General features: G+C 36.3%; 1 protein-coding gene across 1 annotated transcript in view; it reads left to right on the top strand.

Moving 5' to 3' along the window:
- Nucleotides 1–16,313, top strand: part of LOC127846016 (1-phosphatidylinositol 4,5-bisphosphate phosphodiesterase gamma-1-like) — a 148,009-nt gene that overhangs the window by 92,302 nt on the left and 39,394 nt on the right. The window contains exons 22-25 of the mRNA XM_052377197.1: nucleotides 81–184; nucleotides 1,800–1,945; nucleotides 3,347–3,504; nucleotides 12,635–12,646. Coding sequence (XP_052233157.1) covers nucleotides 81–184; nucleotides 1,800–1,945; nucleotides 3,347–3,504; nucleotides 12,635–12,646 — 420 coding nt within the window. The remainder of the gene's footprint in view (nucleotides 1–80; nucleotides 185–1,799; nucleotides 1,946–3,346; nucleotides 3,505–12,634; nucleotides 12,647–16,313) is intronic.

Raw genomic sequence — 16,313 nt, 5'->3', positions numbered from 1 at the left:
TATTACTATACATGTAGATGATGCCTTGCTTTGCAAAGTGTCTAATTATACACATTGTACACTGTTTGGCCCTATTTAAGGTAACGGTAAAGGCTTTACATGACTACCAGGCCAACTGCGAGGATGAGCTGACCTTCTACAAGGGCTCCATCATCTACAATGTCAACAAGCAGGATAGTGGATGGTACAGTTGGCTTAACCCTTTACCACTCAGATATGTACTTTGACCTGTGTGGACAACCTTTCTTAATAGATTCAAGTTTTTAAGGCTTCATTTTCAACCATAAGGTACTGATGAGCAGCAAACAGCATTAAACCATAACAGACTGTGAGCTACTCACCATGGTTGCATGTAGCCATTATCACTTTGCTTTTTAGCAAGAAAGGATTGAACTCATTTGATAATTATAGGAAACAGTACCAATAATACAGGTGGAAATATAGACTTTTTGAATGTATTTGACAAAAGTTATATAGATAATAATTATAGTTAGGCCTAGATTTATCAAAAACATAACCAGGATAATTATATAATTTTATCAGTCAAAATATTTGTAGTAAAATCATAGTTTCTTCTAAAAAAAATTGTTGTTGAGATTATTTGACACACAATTTTCATTGAATATTATTTGTCTCACTCGCTGAGTAACCCATGTTTTATATTTGACATCCAATATGAAAATGGTAGGGATAGTGTCACATACCTTAATTGAATATTTTTATGTCCCCCACTATAGTAGTGGGGGACATATTGTTTTTGCCCTGTCTGTTGGTTGGTCTGTTGGTCTGTTGGTTGGTTGGTTGGTTGGTTGGTTTGCGCCAACTTTAACATTTGCAATAACTTTTGCAATATTCAAGATAGCAACTTGATATTTGGCATGCATATGTATCTCATGGAGCTGCACATTTTGAGTGGTGAAAGGTCAAGGTCAAGGTCATCCTTCAAGGTCAAAGGTCAAATATATGGGTCAAAATCGCTCATTTAATGTACACTTTTGCAGTATTTCAATATTCAAGATAGCAACTTGATATTTGGCATGCATGTGTATCTCATGGAGCTGCACATTTTGAGTGGTGAAAGGTCAAGGTCAAGGTCATCCTTCAAGGTCAGAGGTCAAATATATGTGGCCCAAATCGCTTATTTTATGAATACTTTTGCAATATTGCAGATAGCAACTTGATATTTGGCATGCATGTGTATCTCATGGAGCTGCACATTTTGAGTGGTCAAAGGTCAAGGTCAAGGTCATCCTTCAAGGTCAAATATATAGGTCAAAATTGCTCATGTAATGTCACTTCTGCAATATTGAAGCTAGCAATTTTATATTTGAAATGCATGTGTATCTCATGGAGCTGCACATTTTGAGTGGTGAAGGGTCAAGGTCAAGGTCATCCTTCAAGGTCAAACATCATATAGGGGTCAAGGTCATCCTTCAAGGTCAAACATTATATAGGGGGACTTTGTGTTTTACAAACACATCTTGTTAATATTTGAATTATTGGTATTAACTACTTTGAACTGTGTAGTGTACATCAGCTATACTTTGAACTGTGTAGTGTACATCAGCTATACTTTGAACTTTGTAGTGTACATCAGTTAAATATTTCCAAAATATTTGTCCAGATTTGTTGTTAGAGCATTCGCAAGATCTTTGAAGGACCCAGCACTGGTTTTACAGAAAATTGACTAACCGTTATGCTTTAATTCTTTGTAATTAAGTATTAAAATAACTTATTTTAAACTAACAGTTTATAGTGGGTGTTAAAATGATTATAAGAATTATTGTGTACTCTTATAGGTGGCGTGGAGATTATGGTGAGAAGCGTCAGTACTGGTTCCCAGCCAACTATGTGGTGGAGCTGGAGTCCAAGGATGAGTCCACAGAGAACACGCCGCTTGGCAACCTGCAGAAGGGCGTCATTGACGTCACTGGATGTATAACAGGTGTGTGCATGTTTAACAAATGTGTGGATGCATTTGACGGCCGGGTGTTTGGATGTTTAACAATGTGTGGATGTTTAACAGGTGTTTGGATGTTTAACAATGTGTGGATGTTTAACAGGTGTTTGGATGTTTACAAGAGTGTGTGGATGTTTGATGGATAGGTGGATTTTAGTGGATGTGAGCATGTTTGAAAGATTTGTCATGGATGTGAGCATGTTTTAAAGATTTGTCAATGTGTAACAGGTTTAACATATGTTTGTATCTTTTAACTTGTGGGTGGGTATTTTCCAGGTTTGTGGTCATTGAACATGTCTTTCGAAAAACTCATGTTCACTGTTAAAATATTTTACTGGCTTTTACCAAGTTTTGGCATTGTTTGATTGTGATCAATCCATTCAATAAGTATGCATGATTTCCAAAAGTAGGAGGGAAATTTAAAAGTTATTTTTACTTAAGCTTATAAACTAAAGGACTGTATTTAGCTCACCTGTCACGAAGTGACATGGTTAGCTTATGTGACCGTGTGATGTCCGGCGTCCGTATGTGCGTGCGTGCGTCCGTCAACAATTTGCTTGTGTAGACAGTAGAGGTCACAGTTTTCATCCAATCTTTATGAAATTTGGTCAGAATGTTTATCTTGATGAAATCTGGGTTGGGATTGTATTTGGGTCATCTGGGGTCAAAAACTAAGTCACTAGGTCAAAAACTAGGTCACTAGGTCAAATAATAGAAAAACCTTAAATTGACAATAGAGGTCGCAGTTTTATCCATTCTTTATGAAATTTGGTCAGAATGTTTATCTTGATGAAATCTGGGTTGGGATTGTATTTGGGTCATCTTGGGTCAAAAACTAGGTCACCAGGTCAAATAATAGAAAAACCTTGTGTAGACAATAGAGGTCACAGTTTTCATCCAATCTTCATGAAATTTGGTCAGAATGTTTGTCTTGAAAAAATCTGGGTTGGGATTGTATTTGGGTCATTTGGGGTCAAAAACTAGGTCACTTGGTCAAATGATAGAAAAACCTTGTGTAGGCAATAGAGGTCACAGTTTTTATCCAATCTTTATAAAATTTGATCAGAATGTTTATCTTGTTGAAATATGGGTTGGGATTGTATTTGGGTCACCTGGGGTCAAAAACTAGGTCACTAGGTCAAATATTAGAAAAACCTTGTGTAGACAATAGAGGTCACAGTTTTCATCCAATCTTAATGAAATTTGGTCAGAATGTTTATCTTGATGAAATCTGGGTTTGGATTGTATTTGGTTAGTCAGGTGAGCGATTCAGGGCCATCATGGCCCTCTTGTTTATACAAACAAATCAGCATAGAAAAGGAATTTACCCACCATCTGGGTCTTTACCAACCCTCTATCAATCCCATAGTGTACTGTCGATTTCAGAGGTGGTTCAGGCCAGAGGCAACAAGCCTTGCTGTTTCCGCATCTACAGTCCGTCCATCCCAGGGTCTGGTCACCTGGAGATCGCGTGTGACTCTGAGAGTGACATGAAGGACTGGGTAGAGAACATACGCTTGTGTGCTGACAATCTCCAGGATCAGGTGAAAGATAGCTCTAGGTCTTAAAGGCTCAAAATAGGTCTTGTATACTTCAAAGATGGGCCAATCAGAATGCCTGTTAGGTTCCAGTGTTGATTGCCGTTGTGTTGAATGACTAATCCACGAGCAGGCTCTGGGCCCTGATTTCTAAAAAAAATTAAGTCGGTTTTAAGAATAACGGACTTAAATGGCTTATTGTATGGATTTGTATTTCTGTTTTAAAGGTTATAGTTATGCCACCAGTAGGGTGGCATATAGCAGTTGAACTGTCCGTCAGTATGTCAGTATGTGTGTATGTCAGTATGTGTGTATGTCAGTCTATCCGTCCGTCCGAAAAAAACACTTTAACGTTGGCCGTAACTTTTGCATTATTGAAGATAGAAACTTGATATTTGGCATGCATGTGCATCTCACGGAGCTGCACATTTTGAGTGGTGAAAGGTGAAGGTCAAGGTCATCCTTCAAAGTCAAATGTCTAATATATGGTGTCTGTTCGTCCGTCCAAAAACTTTAACATTGGCCATAAATTTTTCACTATTGAAGATAGCAACTTGATATTTGACATGCATGTGTATCTCATGGAACTGAACATTTTGAGTGGTGAAAGGTGAAGGTCAAGGTCATCCTTCAAGGTCAAATGTCAAATATATGCTGTCTGTGCCTCCGAAAACTTTAACATTGGCCATTACTTTTTCAATATTGAAGGTGAAGGTCAAGGTCATCCTTCAAGGTATTGAAGATAGCAACTTGACATTAGGCATGCATGTGTATCTCATGAAGCTGCACATTTTGAGTGGTGAAAGTTCAAGGTCAAGGTCATACTTCAAGGTCAAAGGTAAAAAAAATAAAAAAAAAAATCAAAGCAGCGTTCTCATGAAGCTGCACATTGTCAGTGGTGGAAGTTCAAGGTCAAGGTCATCCTTCAAGGTCAAAGGTAATTTTTTTATTATTTCAAAGCGGTGCAATAGGGGGCATTGTGTTTCTGCCGAACACATCTCTTGTTTTGAATAAAATAGTTTTTATTTTGTTTATTTCAAAGGTAATTTTCATTTTAACCTTGTTATATTTTAACAATAAAATGGTATTAGACTTTATTGCAATTTGAAAAAAAGAAGGGTTTAATCTTATTTCTTCCAAACGGACTTAAGAATATTTTAGAAGTCGTGGCCGGGACTGTGAACACTCTTAAGCTATATCTTGGCTTTTATATCAAAGTATTAACCAATAGCAATGACTGCCAGATTCCTGCTGTAATTTCCAGACCTTTTAAGGTATCATGAATGTGATTAATCACCATATTCCAGTTTTGATTTTCCATTGGTTTAATTGTTAAGATACGGATTTCAACAACTGAAAAAAAAAGTTTGTTAGCTTGGTTACAGACCCCTTTGTTCCATGGAATGAAAATAGTCATAAGCTTAAAACTAGTCTTAATGATAATAAAGATTTAGCCAATAAAAATTGAAGGACAGAGCATGAAATAAATGTTAACAACAGTGCTGATTATTTTATGTCATAGTCTGCATATAAGTTTTTTTGTTGTCACTGAGCAAATCTTCACAATAGTTGAAATGTAGCGTATGTGTAGGTTTGTCTATGTAGTTTTAAAATGTTTAACCCATTTATAGTCCAGTCGATTTGTGTGAAAATTGTTCACAAAATGATAAAAGCATGAAACTTTGCAGAAATGGAGTTAAGGTTATAACAATTAATTTTGGATATGGACCCATCTTAAAAAATCAAAATGGCAGACTTTGGCAGCCATTTTAAAATGGCAGCCATAATTTGTTCATAAAAAATCTTCAACAAATCATAACAATTATTTTTGTTCATCTATTTCAATAAAATTTGGTATACAAATCTCTCATAATATCCCCAATCAATAAACTTCTTCAATTGGCAAAAATAAGACGGCCATCTTAAAAAGCGGCCATTTTAAAAATTACATTTTTCGACATTGCCAAAAGAATGCATTTTTTAAATTATTTTTTTATTAATAGTAGCCTAGGTAATCTTTTTTTCATAAAAATTAAAAACGCTTACATATTACTTTAAATGTATATCCTAACACATTATCTATGTAAATTATTTTTCAACTCAATGCATGCACATATCTATTCTGGATGCCCGACTAAAATGTTCTGTAGTAATTCACGCGATGCGCTTAGCAATTGCTTTCGCAACCTCTGTCATGCCAGCACATGCTTGTGTAAATAACTGGGAGACTTAAAACAGAGCAATACTGGTCTATCTAAATGACGTAAGCTACGTCAATAGAGAATTCAAACACTCCCAATATATCGACAGCTATGGGAAATTCTATTTGTGACAGATTTAAAATTGATGATTTTGTGTGTCCAGCAAAACTTCGTGGCAATATTTTTACAACTGGAGCAGTTGATAATATTGGCCACAATCCAAGCTCCACTACAGCTAAAGGATCATTGCATGGAACAGCGATTTCTCTATTTCAACACCCAGAAGTTGATAACCTAGGTACTGACAGAGAAGGGATCTTTATCAATGAAAACCTGAAAAGAGACAATATAAAATCATTACCAGAAAGATACTAAATAGTACCACCGGTCATTCTCCCGAAGGAGCCAGCTGCTGTACCACTTTTGGAAGGACGATTGATGATCCATTCAGACCATTTCAGTGATGCACAAGACTTAGAGTATAGGTTTATGTTATGAGTAGAGCTTATAATTTATATAAAAGCATGTAGAAGAAAAAATAACATTAGCGCATATATTACCATTGCTTTGATAATGCAATTCTGGATATAGCATCAAACTTAATTGTGCTTAATCTTGCTAATTTACAGGTGGCTTAATCATGTACACCAGGAGATCAAAAAAGATGGTCTGCCTTCCATGCAAATTTATCTCAGAGTCATTTGGTTAAGGCCAGTCCTTTGGACATAAGTTCCGTATTACCCTTGTTTCAGGAAGAGGCAAAGTCTGCTGCAATGATTCGGCACTCAATGACCATTATCAAAGAGTGTGTCAATTTTCTTTATCCAGGACAAATACCTGTTATGGCATGTGATCAGCCACTTTATGCCCTTGCCAAAAACATTCAATGGATTTGGTCTGAGAGATACGGAGAGAATCTTAATGTAGTGATGTTTGGTGGTCTTCACATAGAGATTGCTGCTTTGAGAACGATTGGGTATTGGCTACAGGATAGTGGCTGGGTGAATGCGTTAAGTCAGTCTAATGTTGCATCTGCCCGTACAGCAGACTCATTCCTTAAGTCATCACATTTAACTAGAACCTGACATGCGCACCAGATAACTGCTTGCTCATTACATATCTTGATGCATAAAGCCTATACTCAATTCTTAGACAGTGTCGATGATATAGGGGTCAATAGTCTCAGTTTTGAGGAGTGGAAAGAAAGAAGAGAAATGGAATGTCCACTGTTCAAATTCTGGTCACTTACATTGAAGTTTGAACTGATAATTCTTATCTTTGTCAGGTCTCTACGAGGAAGAAATTTTAAGCTGTATAAAGAATCTTTAACCATGTTGATTCCCTGGTTCTTCGCTTTGGACCATCCAAATTACACTCGTTGGCTCCCTATTCCTATGAGAGTTATGATAGCATTGGACAGCGTAGCACCAAGTATAGTGACAGAATTCAAGAAGGGACATTTTGTTGTACAAAAACTCACCACGCATTTTCTGCAATAGCTATCGACCATGCTTATGAGCAAAACAACAAATTAGTGAAGGGAGAAGGAGGAGTTATTGGGCTTACAGAGAATATTCAACTTCTACGATGGATGGTATGTGGCCCAGAAATGGCTCGTATGGTCAATGAGTTTGAGATTTCACAAGAACGTATCAAGCAAGAACAAACTAAAGGGCCGGACATAAAACACCATAAGCAAGTAAAAAGTAAACAGAATTCATTTGTTAAACAAGTCCAAGCGATGACAAAACTCTTGAGGAAATGGGTAATCCATTCTTGGAAGAATGTGAGGATCTTTTAGTCCTAGGCACGTGTGACATCGCTGATCTGAAGGATGCAAATACAATACGAAATATTGAACAGATTGGGAAGAATCAATACCAGGAATATATACGGGACAGATTGGACAATATAACTTAACCACTTTCTGATCCCATTAAACAAAACAAATTACATCTATTCAGTAGTCAAGATACCAAGGTTGTCGCAAAGGATAAACAGAAAATTAGTTCACTGAAACAAAATTGTTCGTTATTTACTCAGTTGTATGTCTCTTGTCAGGTTCGTGACGGTAATCTTGACGAATTCTTTCGTCATGAGAATCAAGCGTATCCACCTTCTCTTTCAAAATTCGGGCAGTTGAGACTCGATTCAAAGTCAGATTTGTTAGTGCCTCTAGAAAAGATCATCACATCACAAACTGAATATCCTGAGATAGAATCTGAGACAGAGCTGTACTTGTCAATATGCTGTCGCCAAAATTCTGCAAGACGTTAGAAGATTATGCCAAAAACGTTTTTCTAACTTATATTGACAACCAATTGGAAGACGTGTAGCAGAGTTGATATTGTATGGGATGAATATCGGGAGGACTGTTTGAACGCTTCAACTCATGACAATTGGGAAAAGGAATAAGAAGACGTGTTTAGGCAGATTCAGCCATTCCAGGAAACTGGGAATCCTTTCTTCGCATTGATGACAATAAGACGGAGTTATTTACCTATCTAGCTGGACAGTTATCAACATTTAAAGCAGTAGATGACAAGATAGTGGTCTCGACACTCAGAATGGAAGTTGTATGCAATTGCCCAAGCAAGGATACAAGTCAAATATCACCGTGTTACCATGAAGAGGCAGACACTCACATCATGTTACATGTTAAGGATGCAGTACAAACTGGTATGCGTCAAGTAATGATCAGAACCGTAGATACTGATGTTGTTGTCATTGCAAAATATCGATTGTGCATAAACTGAACATACTTACCTTGTGGATAGCATTTGGAGTCGGTAAAAATCTAAGATACATACCAGTTCATGAAATCGCTGCCAATTTGGGACCTTTCAAGTCCAGTGCACTTCTTTTCTTCCATTCCTTTAGCGACTGTGACCAAGTGTCATCCTTTTCCAATCGTGGAAAGAATACTGTATGGGAAACATGGTCTGTATTTAATGAAGTAGCTAAAGATTTCGAAACATTGAGTGATAAGCCAGATATCTATAGAATCAATGAATGTGCTTTACACATTGAACGTTTTGTTGTGTTGTTGTATGACAGGAGCAGTGAGTGCATAACCGTAGATGAGGCAAGAAAAGATATGTGTACTCGAAAAGAGCGTGCAATCGATAATATCCCACCAAGCTCTGCTGCATTACACCAACACATCAAGAGAGCGGCTTACCAGGCAGGATTTTGCTGGGGACAGTCACTTAACAAACAACAAGAGCCCCAACCACCTAGCTGGCCTGGGGTTGGAAGGGCAACAAAGATAGAATATGGGAACCTTTCTGGACATCCTTACAGCAAGCTTCAGAGTCTTGTGCTGAACTCATCAGATGTGGATGAAAAAGTGAAAATGGCTGCCGAGGACGTTGCAAGTGTGTTAAAGCAGCTTTGAGCTGCACAGCTCTATGTAAATGTGGAGGGCAATGTGATAGGGAATGAATACATTTACTTGTACTTTGGACTTGACAATAAATGTTTATTTGATCATGCTCATGTGATCTGTGTTGTTTACGGATAGTGAACTCTTAATTAAAACTAAATTTGTTTCAAAAACTTTTCAAATTATACCAATCACTTGCTATTGTTATTATGCTTGCAGTGTATGTTTCAAATAAATCGTAAAAATGTTCAAGACGTTTTAATATAATATTTTTCATTGATTTTGACAAAAGTTGCTAGAGTTTTATATTTTGAGATGGCCACATTTTAATTTGATCATTTTTTTTTTAATTTGGTATTTTGATAACATTGATAAGGTCATTTGCATGGTAAATACAAGATTTCAGGTCATTTGATACACTAGAAAAAATTTGATGAATTTTTTAATGAATTTTTTTGGAAATTTGACGTCCGCCATTTTAAAATGGCCGCCTTACCCCTTTGGTGGCACACTACAGTTTTTTTAGTCTCTGCCAATCTCGTACACAAGCAGGAGTGAACCAATGTCTGGAAACTGGTCACCTCTCAAATCTGAAAATAAACCAAGCACATTTCCAGAATGGTTGAGGCTGTGCCTTCTGAAAAATCAGTAACATTCAAATCAAATGAGTTGGGGCAAAATGTTTTAGTATTGATTATTTCAAATCAAAACATCAGAATTCTGTGTGTTTCCGAGCCTTTTTAAGCCTGTTTCAACAACAAACTGCCACTTTCCTGCAGAAGCAAGGTGCCTGGAAACCATGTTTTTACATTGGTAACTTACCAAGTACTAAACAGCAATGGAGAAAATTGGGGGTCAAAGGATTAGATTTTTTGTAATAGTTCAATGTCCGTACGCCCTTTCAAATTTCCAACAGAAATACTGACTGGAGCCAGCATTACACCTGTTTTCGAATTGCATTAATTCTACTTCCTGTATGCAGCTATAGTTAAAATACCAATGTTTTGGTAACTTACAAACATCCAAGAAAAATCACCACAACTCAAACCTGACATTCATTATTATTTAGACACTCAAAATTGTGCTTACTTGAGCAATGTTCTCTTTATTTAGAAATTTGACCGGGGCCAATTCGCATTGGTGGCTAAAAAGTGTGGTGTGCAGCCTTTATGCAAATTTTTGAGAGTGGGTCCATATCTGATATTGATCAGTATGCTCTTAGCTAGTATTCTGCAAATTTTCATGCTTTTATCACAACTTGCACAATTCTGGTGAAAATCTGCACAAATCGACTGGACTATTATGCCTTGTGGACTCTCCCATCCTTCTTAATTGGATCAATTTATTTCCAAAATTAGGGATGTCTAGTATAATTATTTCAATATTTAGAATATTTCTTACAGAAATTCCTTTAAGCAAACAGCGCGGACCCTGATGAGACGCTGCATCATGCGGCGTCTCATCTGGGTCTACGCTGTTTGCTAAGGCCTTTTTTCTAGACCTTAGGCATAAATGGGTTAATTTGCATATCAAATAATATTTTCATTAGATGGAAATAGCCTTTCACATTGTGCATTAAACGCATGATTTGACTATTCACTATTATTGCATTTAACTATATTATGGTATATGTTTGTTTGGTAAGGCTGTATGTTCCTAGTGAAGTAAAGACACATTCTTTAGTTCTCAATATTTGTGTTTTACTGACAATCAAATATTTACTGCAAGAGTTTGTTATTACATCAAAAAAGCTAGATAGAGTGGCATTCTTTGGGTTACTAGTGTTTTTCCCAGGCTGTTTTAGCGTGGCGCAGCGCCATGCCCGTTTTTGTAGCGCCACGCTGCCCCTTTTCAAAGACATTTAGCGCCATGCTGCCCTTTCCAAAGGCCGCCGCCCTGCCCTTTCATGAGCACCCGATGTTTTTGGCCCTTATTGATAACATCTTAATTGCCCCTTGACCAAACTTCTAAGCCGGATAGTATCAGATTATGGCCCCAGCAAAGATTCGCGCGGTTGTGAATTAGTCATGCGTGTATAACCCCGCGTCAATATCAATCAATAATGTAAGAGGCTATGCTATACCAAGCACACTTATCGGTCGGTAATGTGTACGCCTCCACAAAAAAATCGTGGACTGTAACTTCGGAGACTTTTGATGAAAAACTCGATGTTATCTTCGTGGAAATTGTGCATTTCATGCATAATTCAGTTATATCAAAACATATATTTTTACGCATATTTACATTTAAAAACACAAACAAATTAATTCTTTATTGTTATTGTCTTTAGGATAATTAATTATTGAAATAATAACTGAGACGTATACTAATTAAACAAAATGCGAATTGCGTATTAGGCTGACGTATGAGCGTACAATTTTACTTTGATATGTGCACCTGTCGCTTACATCATGATTTTAACAAGATGGCGGACATACAGAATTGAATTGTGACTCGGCAAAAATGGCAAATAACGTTGTAAACAATCAAATTAACGATGGAGATCATACATTTAGAAGGAATTAATGAAATGTCTGTGATACGCAACGATGCATAAAAATGTTTTAGATAGCAACAACATATTTATTTGTGATCTACTCATTGGATGTATGTCACGGAAACGAGTGTTTGCATATTGTTAGCCATCAGTTTACTTGCAATGTTAAACATCTGACAAGATTATCGTTAGAAAATGGGATAAGACAAACATGGTTTCATTTATATGTATAATCAGATTCATATGCATATATTGCTTTATTATGTTTTTGTCGTGCTGTACAGTGTATTGAAATAGCATGGAACTTAAATGAACATTGCAAGGTAAATATATTGATATAAATAAAAGTAGGTTAAATACATCAATTACCATTAACTGTGTTTGTTGATATTTTGTTTGTTTTTTCCACAACTGCCTCTGATGCGATTACATGTTTCTCCCTAATTCAGGTATTCACAGAACGTTTTTGCCCTTTTTTGCCTAAACTGAGAGCTAAAATGCCCTTTTTGAAAGTAATGCGCCATGCCCCTTTGCCCTCCTGGGAAAAACACAAGTTACACTATGTAAAGTTCAGTCATTATATCTGACAATGTCTGTTAATGCTTTAATCATATTGTTTAAATCATTCGGCAAGTCTCTCAAAAACACATTTTAATCAAGTGTTATCAATTGGTAGTGAAATTTAAAGCAATAGCAAAATAAAAGCAATACATTTACCAAGAAAATGATCACATAATGAGGTTGGCCAGTATTACCATTAGGGAAATCTCAAATGAAGCTGACAGTACTTAAAATTTCTGTTTATGTTTACTTTGTGAAATCGAATCTTTTTTGCTAAAAATGTTATATTATAATAACCAATTTGACAATACTTACACAATTCAAACATGTTAATTAAAAAATTTTGCAGGTTTTTCCTCTGTGGCTTTGTTACTATGTCCCAGATCTTACTCCTACATTTTTAAGAATGTTTCTGTCTTTTGTGTCTTTGTTGTAGTATTTGTTATTGTTTAAGCATTGTGTTGTGAACATGTTGGCCGTCTTGCATTTCAGAAAAAAGCCGAGGTTTGTTGTAGTGTGTACCTTCTTCTATTCAACATAATTATTTTACTTCTCTTCCATATATTAACCCATTCATGCCTAGCGTCCTGAAAAAAGGACATTGCTAACAGCGTAAACCCAGATGAGACGCCGCATGATGCGGCGTCTCATCTGGGTCTACGCTGTTTGCTTAAAGGCATTTCTGTAAGAATTGTTCTAAATATAGAAATAAATTTACTAGACATCCCTAATTTTGGAAATAAATTGATCCAACTTAGAAGGATGGGAGAGTTCACTGGGCATTAATGGGTTAATTGCTTTGGCCAGACCGTTAATCGGGAGCAATAAATAAGAAGATTATTTCCATCAACTTCATATTTTTCTGAAAATCTGAACAGAGAAGATTTTTTTGTTGTTAATTGGCAAGTTAAATAGAAAATGGTGACCTTTATTAACCCTTTCAGTGCGGGAACCAAATTGTGAAGGCCTTTGCAAAAAATTGGGATCCAGATAAGATGCCACAGAACGTGACGTCTCATCAGGATCCAAACTGTTTGCTATTCTGATAATATTCTTTGAAAAAAATCTAAGAAAATGCTAATTTAAGAAATTCAGCAGAAGACATTTTAGCAGACGACACATTTCCCAGCATGCAAAGGGTTAATTTGATAGCATCATTAATGCATTGTTTTGAAATGGTAGTAATTAAGTCATTTAAATGGATTTGGTGTAAGTGCAACTCTATTGTATGATTTCCAAAACTTTATTTATATAAGTGAATCTCACAGTTTTCTATTATTTAAGAAATGAAAAGATACTGCTTAATTTATTTCTTAATTTCTTATCTGTTGCTCTGTTAGTATAAAGCAACATGTAATATCTTTTGTATGGACAGTTTACTAACAATATCACCCTTTCCCATGTGATTCCCCATGGTAAATAACATGCAACTAAAACTTGCACTCCAAACCTGTATACAACCAGTGACCTATTCATAGACTGATCTATCCACTTTGTTTTTTGCATATAACCCTCATATCTTTACTATGCCACGCTTTGGCAAAGATGACGTGGCATTTATTGGCTGATCAATTGGTTTGATTGACAGCTGACAAGTGGTCAATTATCTCAAAAGCCAAATGCCACAGCAATCTGTTTAAAGCATCTAGTTTCAATTGTTATCTTTAATTTAAGTATATAATTATCAGTTATTGGTAACATGCAAATTATATTTTGGTAGTCTTAAAACGATGAAGATGTAATATTTGCAGTATTCAGAAATAAGTATTGACTGTTAACAGCATAACCATTTATTGATATTGTATGAACATGTAAAAATAATTATTGAAACTGCCTTCAGATGTTATTAAATTAACCCTTTCCCACATATTAAGAAGCAAAGCGAATATGGCTTTTGCAACCAGCATAAAACCAGAACAGCCTGCGAGTAACACACAGTCTGTTCAGGTTTTTTGCTGTTTGCTGCTCATCAGTAAATAAGGATTGGAAATGAAGCCTTTAACACTTTATTAAGAAAGGTATTTAATTAAATGTTTTTTTCTAAGGACTGCAAATGTGTCAAAAAACGTATCTATGTTGGAAAGGGTTAAAACACTGCTGGCAAGTTAACTTCATATGGCACGTAGTTAGGAACAAACACAAGCTTGCTTCATTGGCATATTATTTTTTAACAGTAATCTAAATATTTGACTGAAATTGTGAATGCTTGACATTACCCTGTAAATGCCTTTGAGATGTGATAGAAAAAGTGTGACAATGTTCATGGTATGGCATGGTATCGAAACGTTCTTTGTCTTACTGTCTCGGTTTGGACGAAAGCAGTGGAAGACAACTCCAGAATAGATAAAATTGTACTTCTTGAAACTTTGTAACATGTAAATCTTTTCCAGACGTATTTCCATCTTTTAGTAACTATTTCCTGGATTGCTGATTGTCGTCTTAATTAATAAATGCTGCCAGTATTGAGCAGTTTTTTTTACCAGGTTTTAAATAAAGTGGAATATCGTAGACTGAGGTATGTTTGGCAAGATGGTGGGTGTTAGATTGGCTTGGGCAGGGTGGTAACAGGGTGGTAACAGGTTGTTACCGGTTTTGAATGGAATAAATTATAAATCAAGAGGAAACTTTAAATATACCAAGCTGGCGTGGAGACCTTTCTTGGGATAGTATTTGGGGCGTGTCGAGGCCAATGTCATCATAACAGGATTTAAAAAAAAAAAGTTTCTGCTCAATAATTTTGGTTTTTATGGAGATATTGCAATAAAATATTGTTTTTAGGTAGCTTACATGAAGACCTAGCTATTTATATATACCATTTTGTCACTTTAATGTGTTTATTTAGTTGACACAAATATTAACTGAAGTTCTGTCATTTTGATTTGAACAGTGTCTTATATCAGAATATATATACTTCATTTTGTAACGTAAACTTTAGACTCCAAAGAGAAAATCTGTGAGAATGGACAGCCTTGAGCAATTAAGGAGGACGGTAAAAAGTGTGCACAGTCTGAGTGGCACAAAGTGTGCACAGTCTGAGTGGCACAAAGTGTGCACAGTCTGAGTGGCACAAAGTGTGCACAGTCTGAGTGGCACAAAGTGTGCACAGTCTGAGTGGCACAAAGCAATGTAGTTGTGTACACATGGCTATAGACAATCCATTGACATCATCAGTGTGGTAAAAAGTGTGCACAGTCTGAGTGGCACAAAGCAATGTAGTTGTGTACACGTGGCTATAGACAATCCATTGACATCATCAGTGTGGTAAAAAGTGTGCACAGTCTGAGTGGCACAAAGCAATGTAGTTGTGTACACGTGGCTATAGACCTTCCGTTGACATCATCAGTGTGGTAAAAAGTGTGCACAGTCTGAGTGGCACAAAGCAATGTAGTTGTGTACACGTGGCTATAGACAATCCATTGACATCATCAGTGTGGTAAAAAGTGTGCACAGTCTGAGTGGCACAAAGCAATGTAGTTGTGTACACATGGCTATAGACAATCCATTGACATCATCAGTGTGGTCAAAAGCAAAATGTTTGTGTACACAAAGCTATAGATATTGCATTGACACTGTCAGTGTGGTAAGAAGTTTTGGCGTATGATTGGCTATAGACATTCCATTGACATAGTATTTGTGATGAAAAACAAAGTGTTTGTGTGCACAAGGCTATTATATATAGATATCGATAGACATAGTATGTGTGCTAACGAGCAGTTTTTGTGTACACATCCCTACAGAATATTCAGGGACATGATTTGTATGGTAAAAAGCTATGGTTATAATCATATATCCTGTGACAGTTCATGAGCACAGTTAGTTTGCTTAAAGGAAGTGTTTGTGAACACATAACTGGTGACTGTTCATGACCAAAGTTTGTGTACACAAAGCTTTTGACTGTTCATGAACATGATTTGTATGGTCGAAAGCTATGGTTATGATACCATATCTTTTGACAGTTCTTAAAAGCAGTTTCTTTGGTAAAAGGCAGTGTGTGTTAACACATACCTAGTGACTGTTCATGGCCACAGTTTGTGAACACATAGCTTTTGACTGTACATGAACACAATTTGTATGGTTAAAAGCTATGGTAATGATCACATATCTTTTGACAGTTCATGAACACAATTGTTTGGTAACAAGCAGTGTTTGTGAAGACATTCTTAGTGACTGT

This window comes from Dreissena polymorpha, chromosome 9 (assembly GCF_020536995.1).
Source record: "Dreissena polymorpha isolate Duluth1 chromosome 9, UMN_Dpol_1.0, whole genome shotgun sequence".
Taxonomy (NCBI): Eukaryota; Metazoa; Mollusca; class Bivalvia; order Myida; family Dreissenidae; genus Dreissena; species Dreissena polymorpha.
This window is presented reverse-complemented; position numbering and strand designations above follow the sequence as displayed.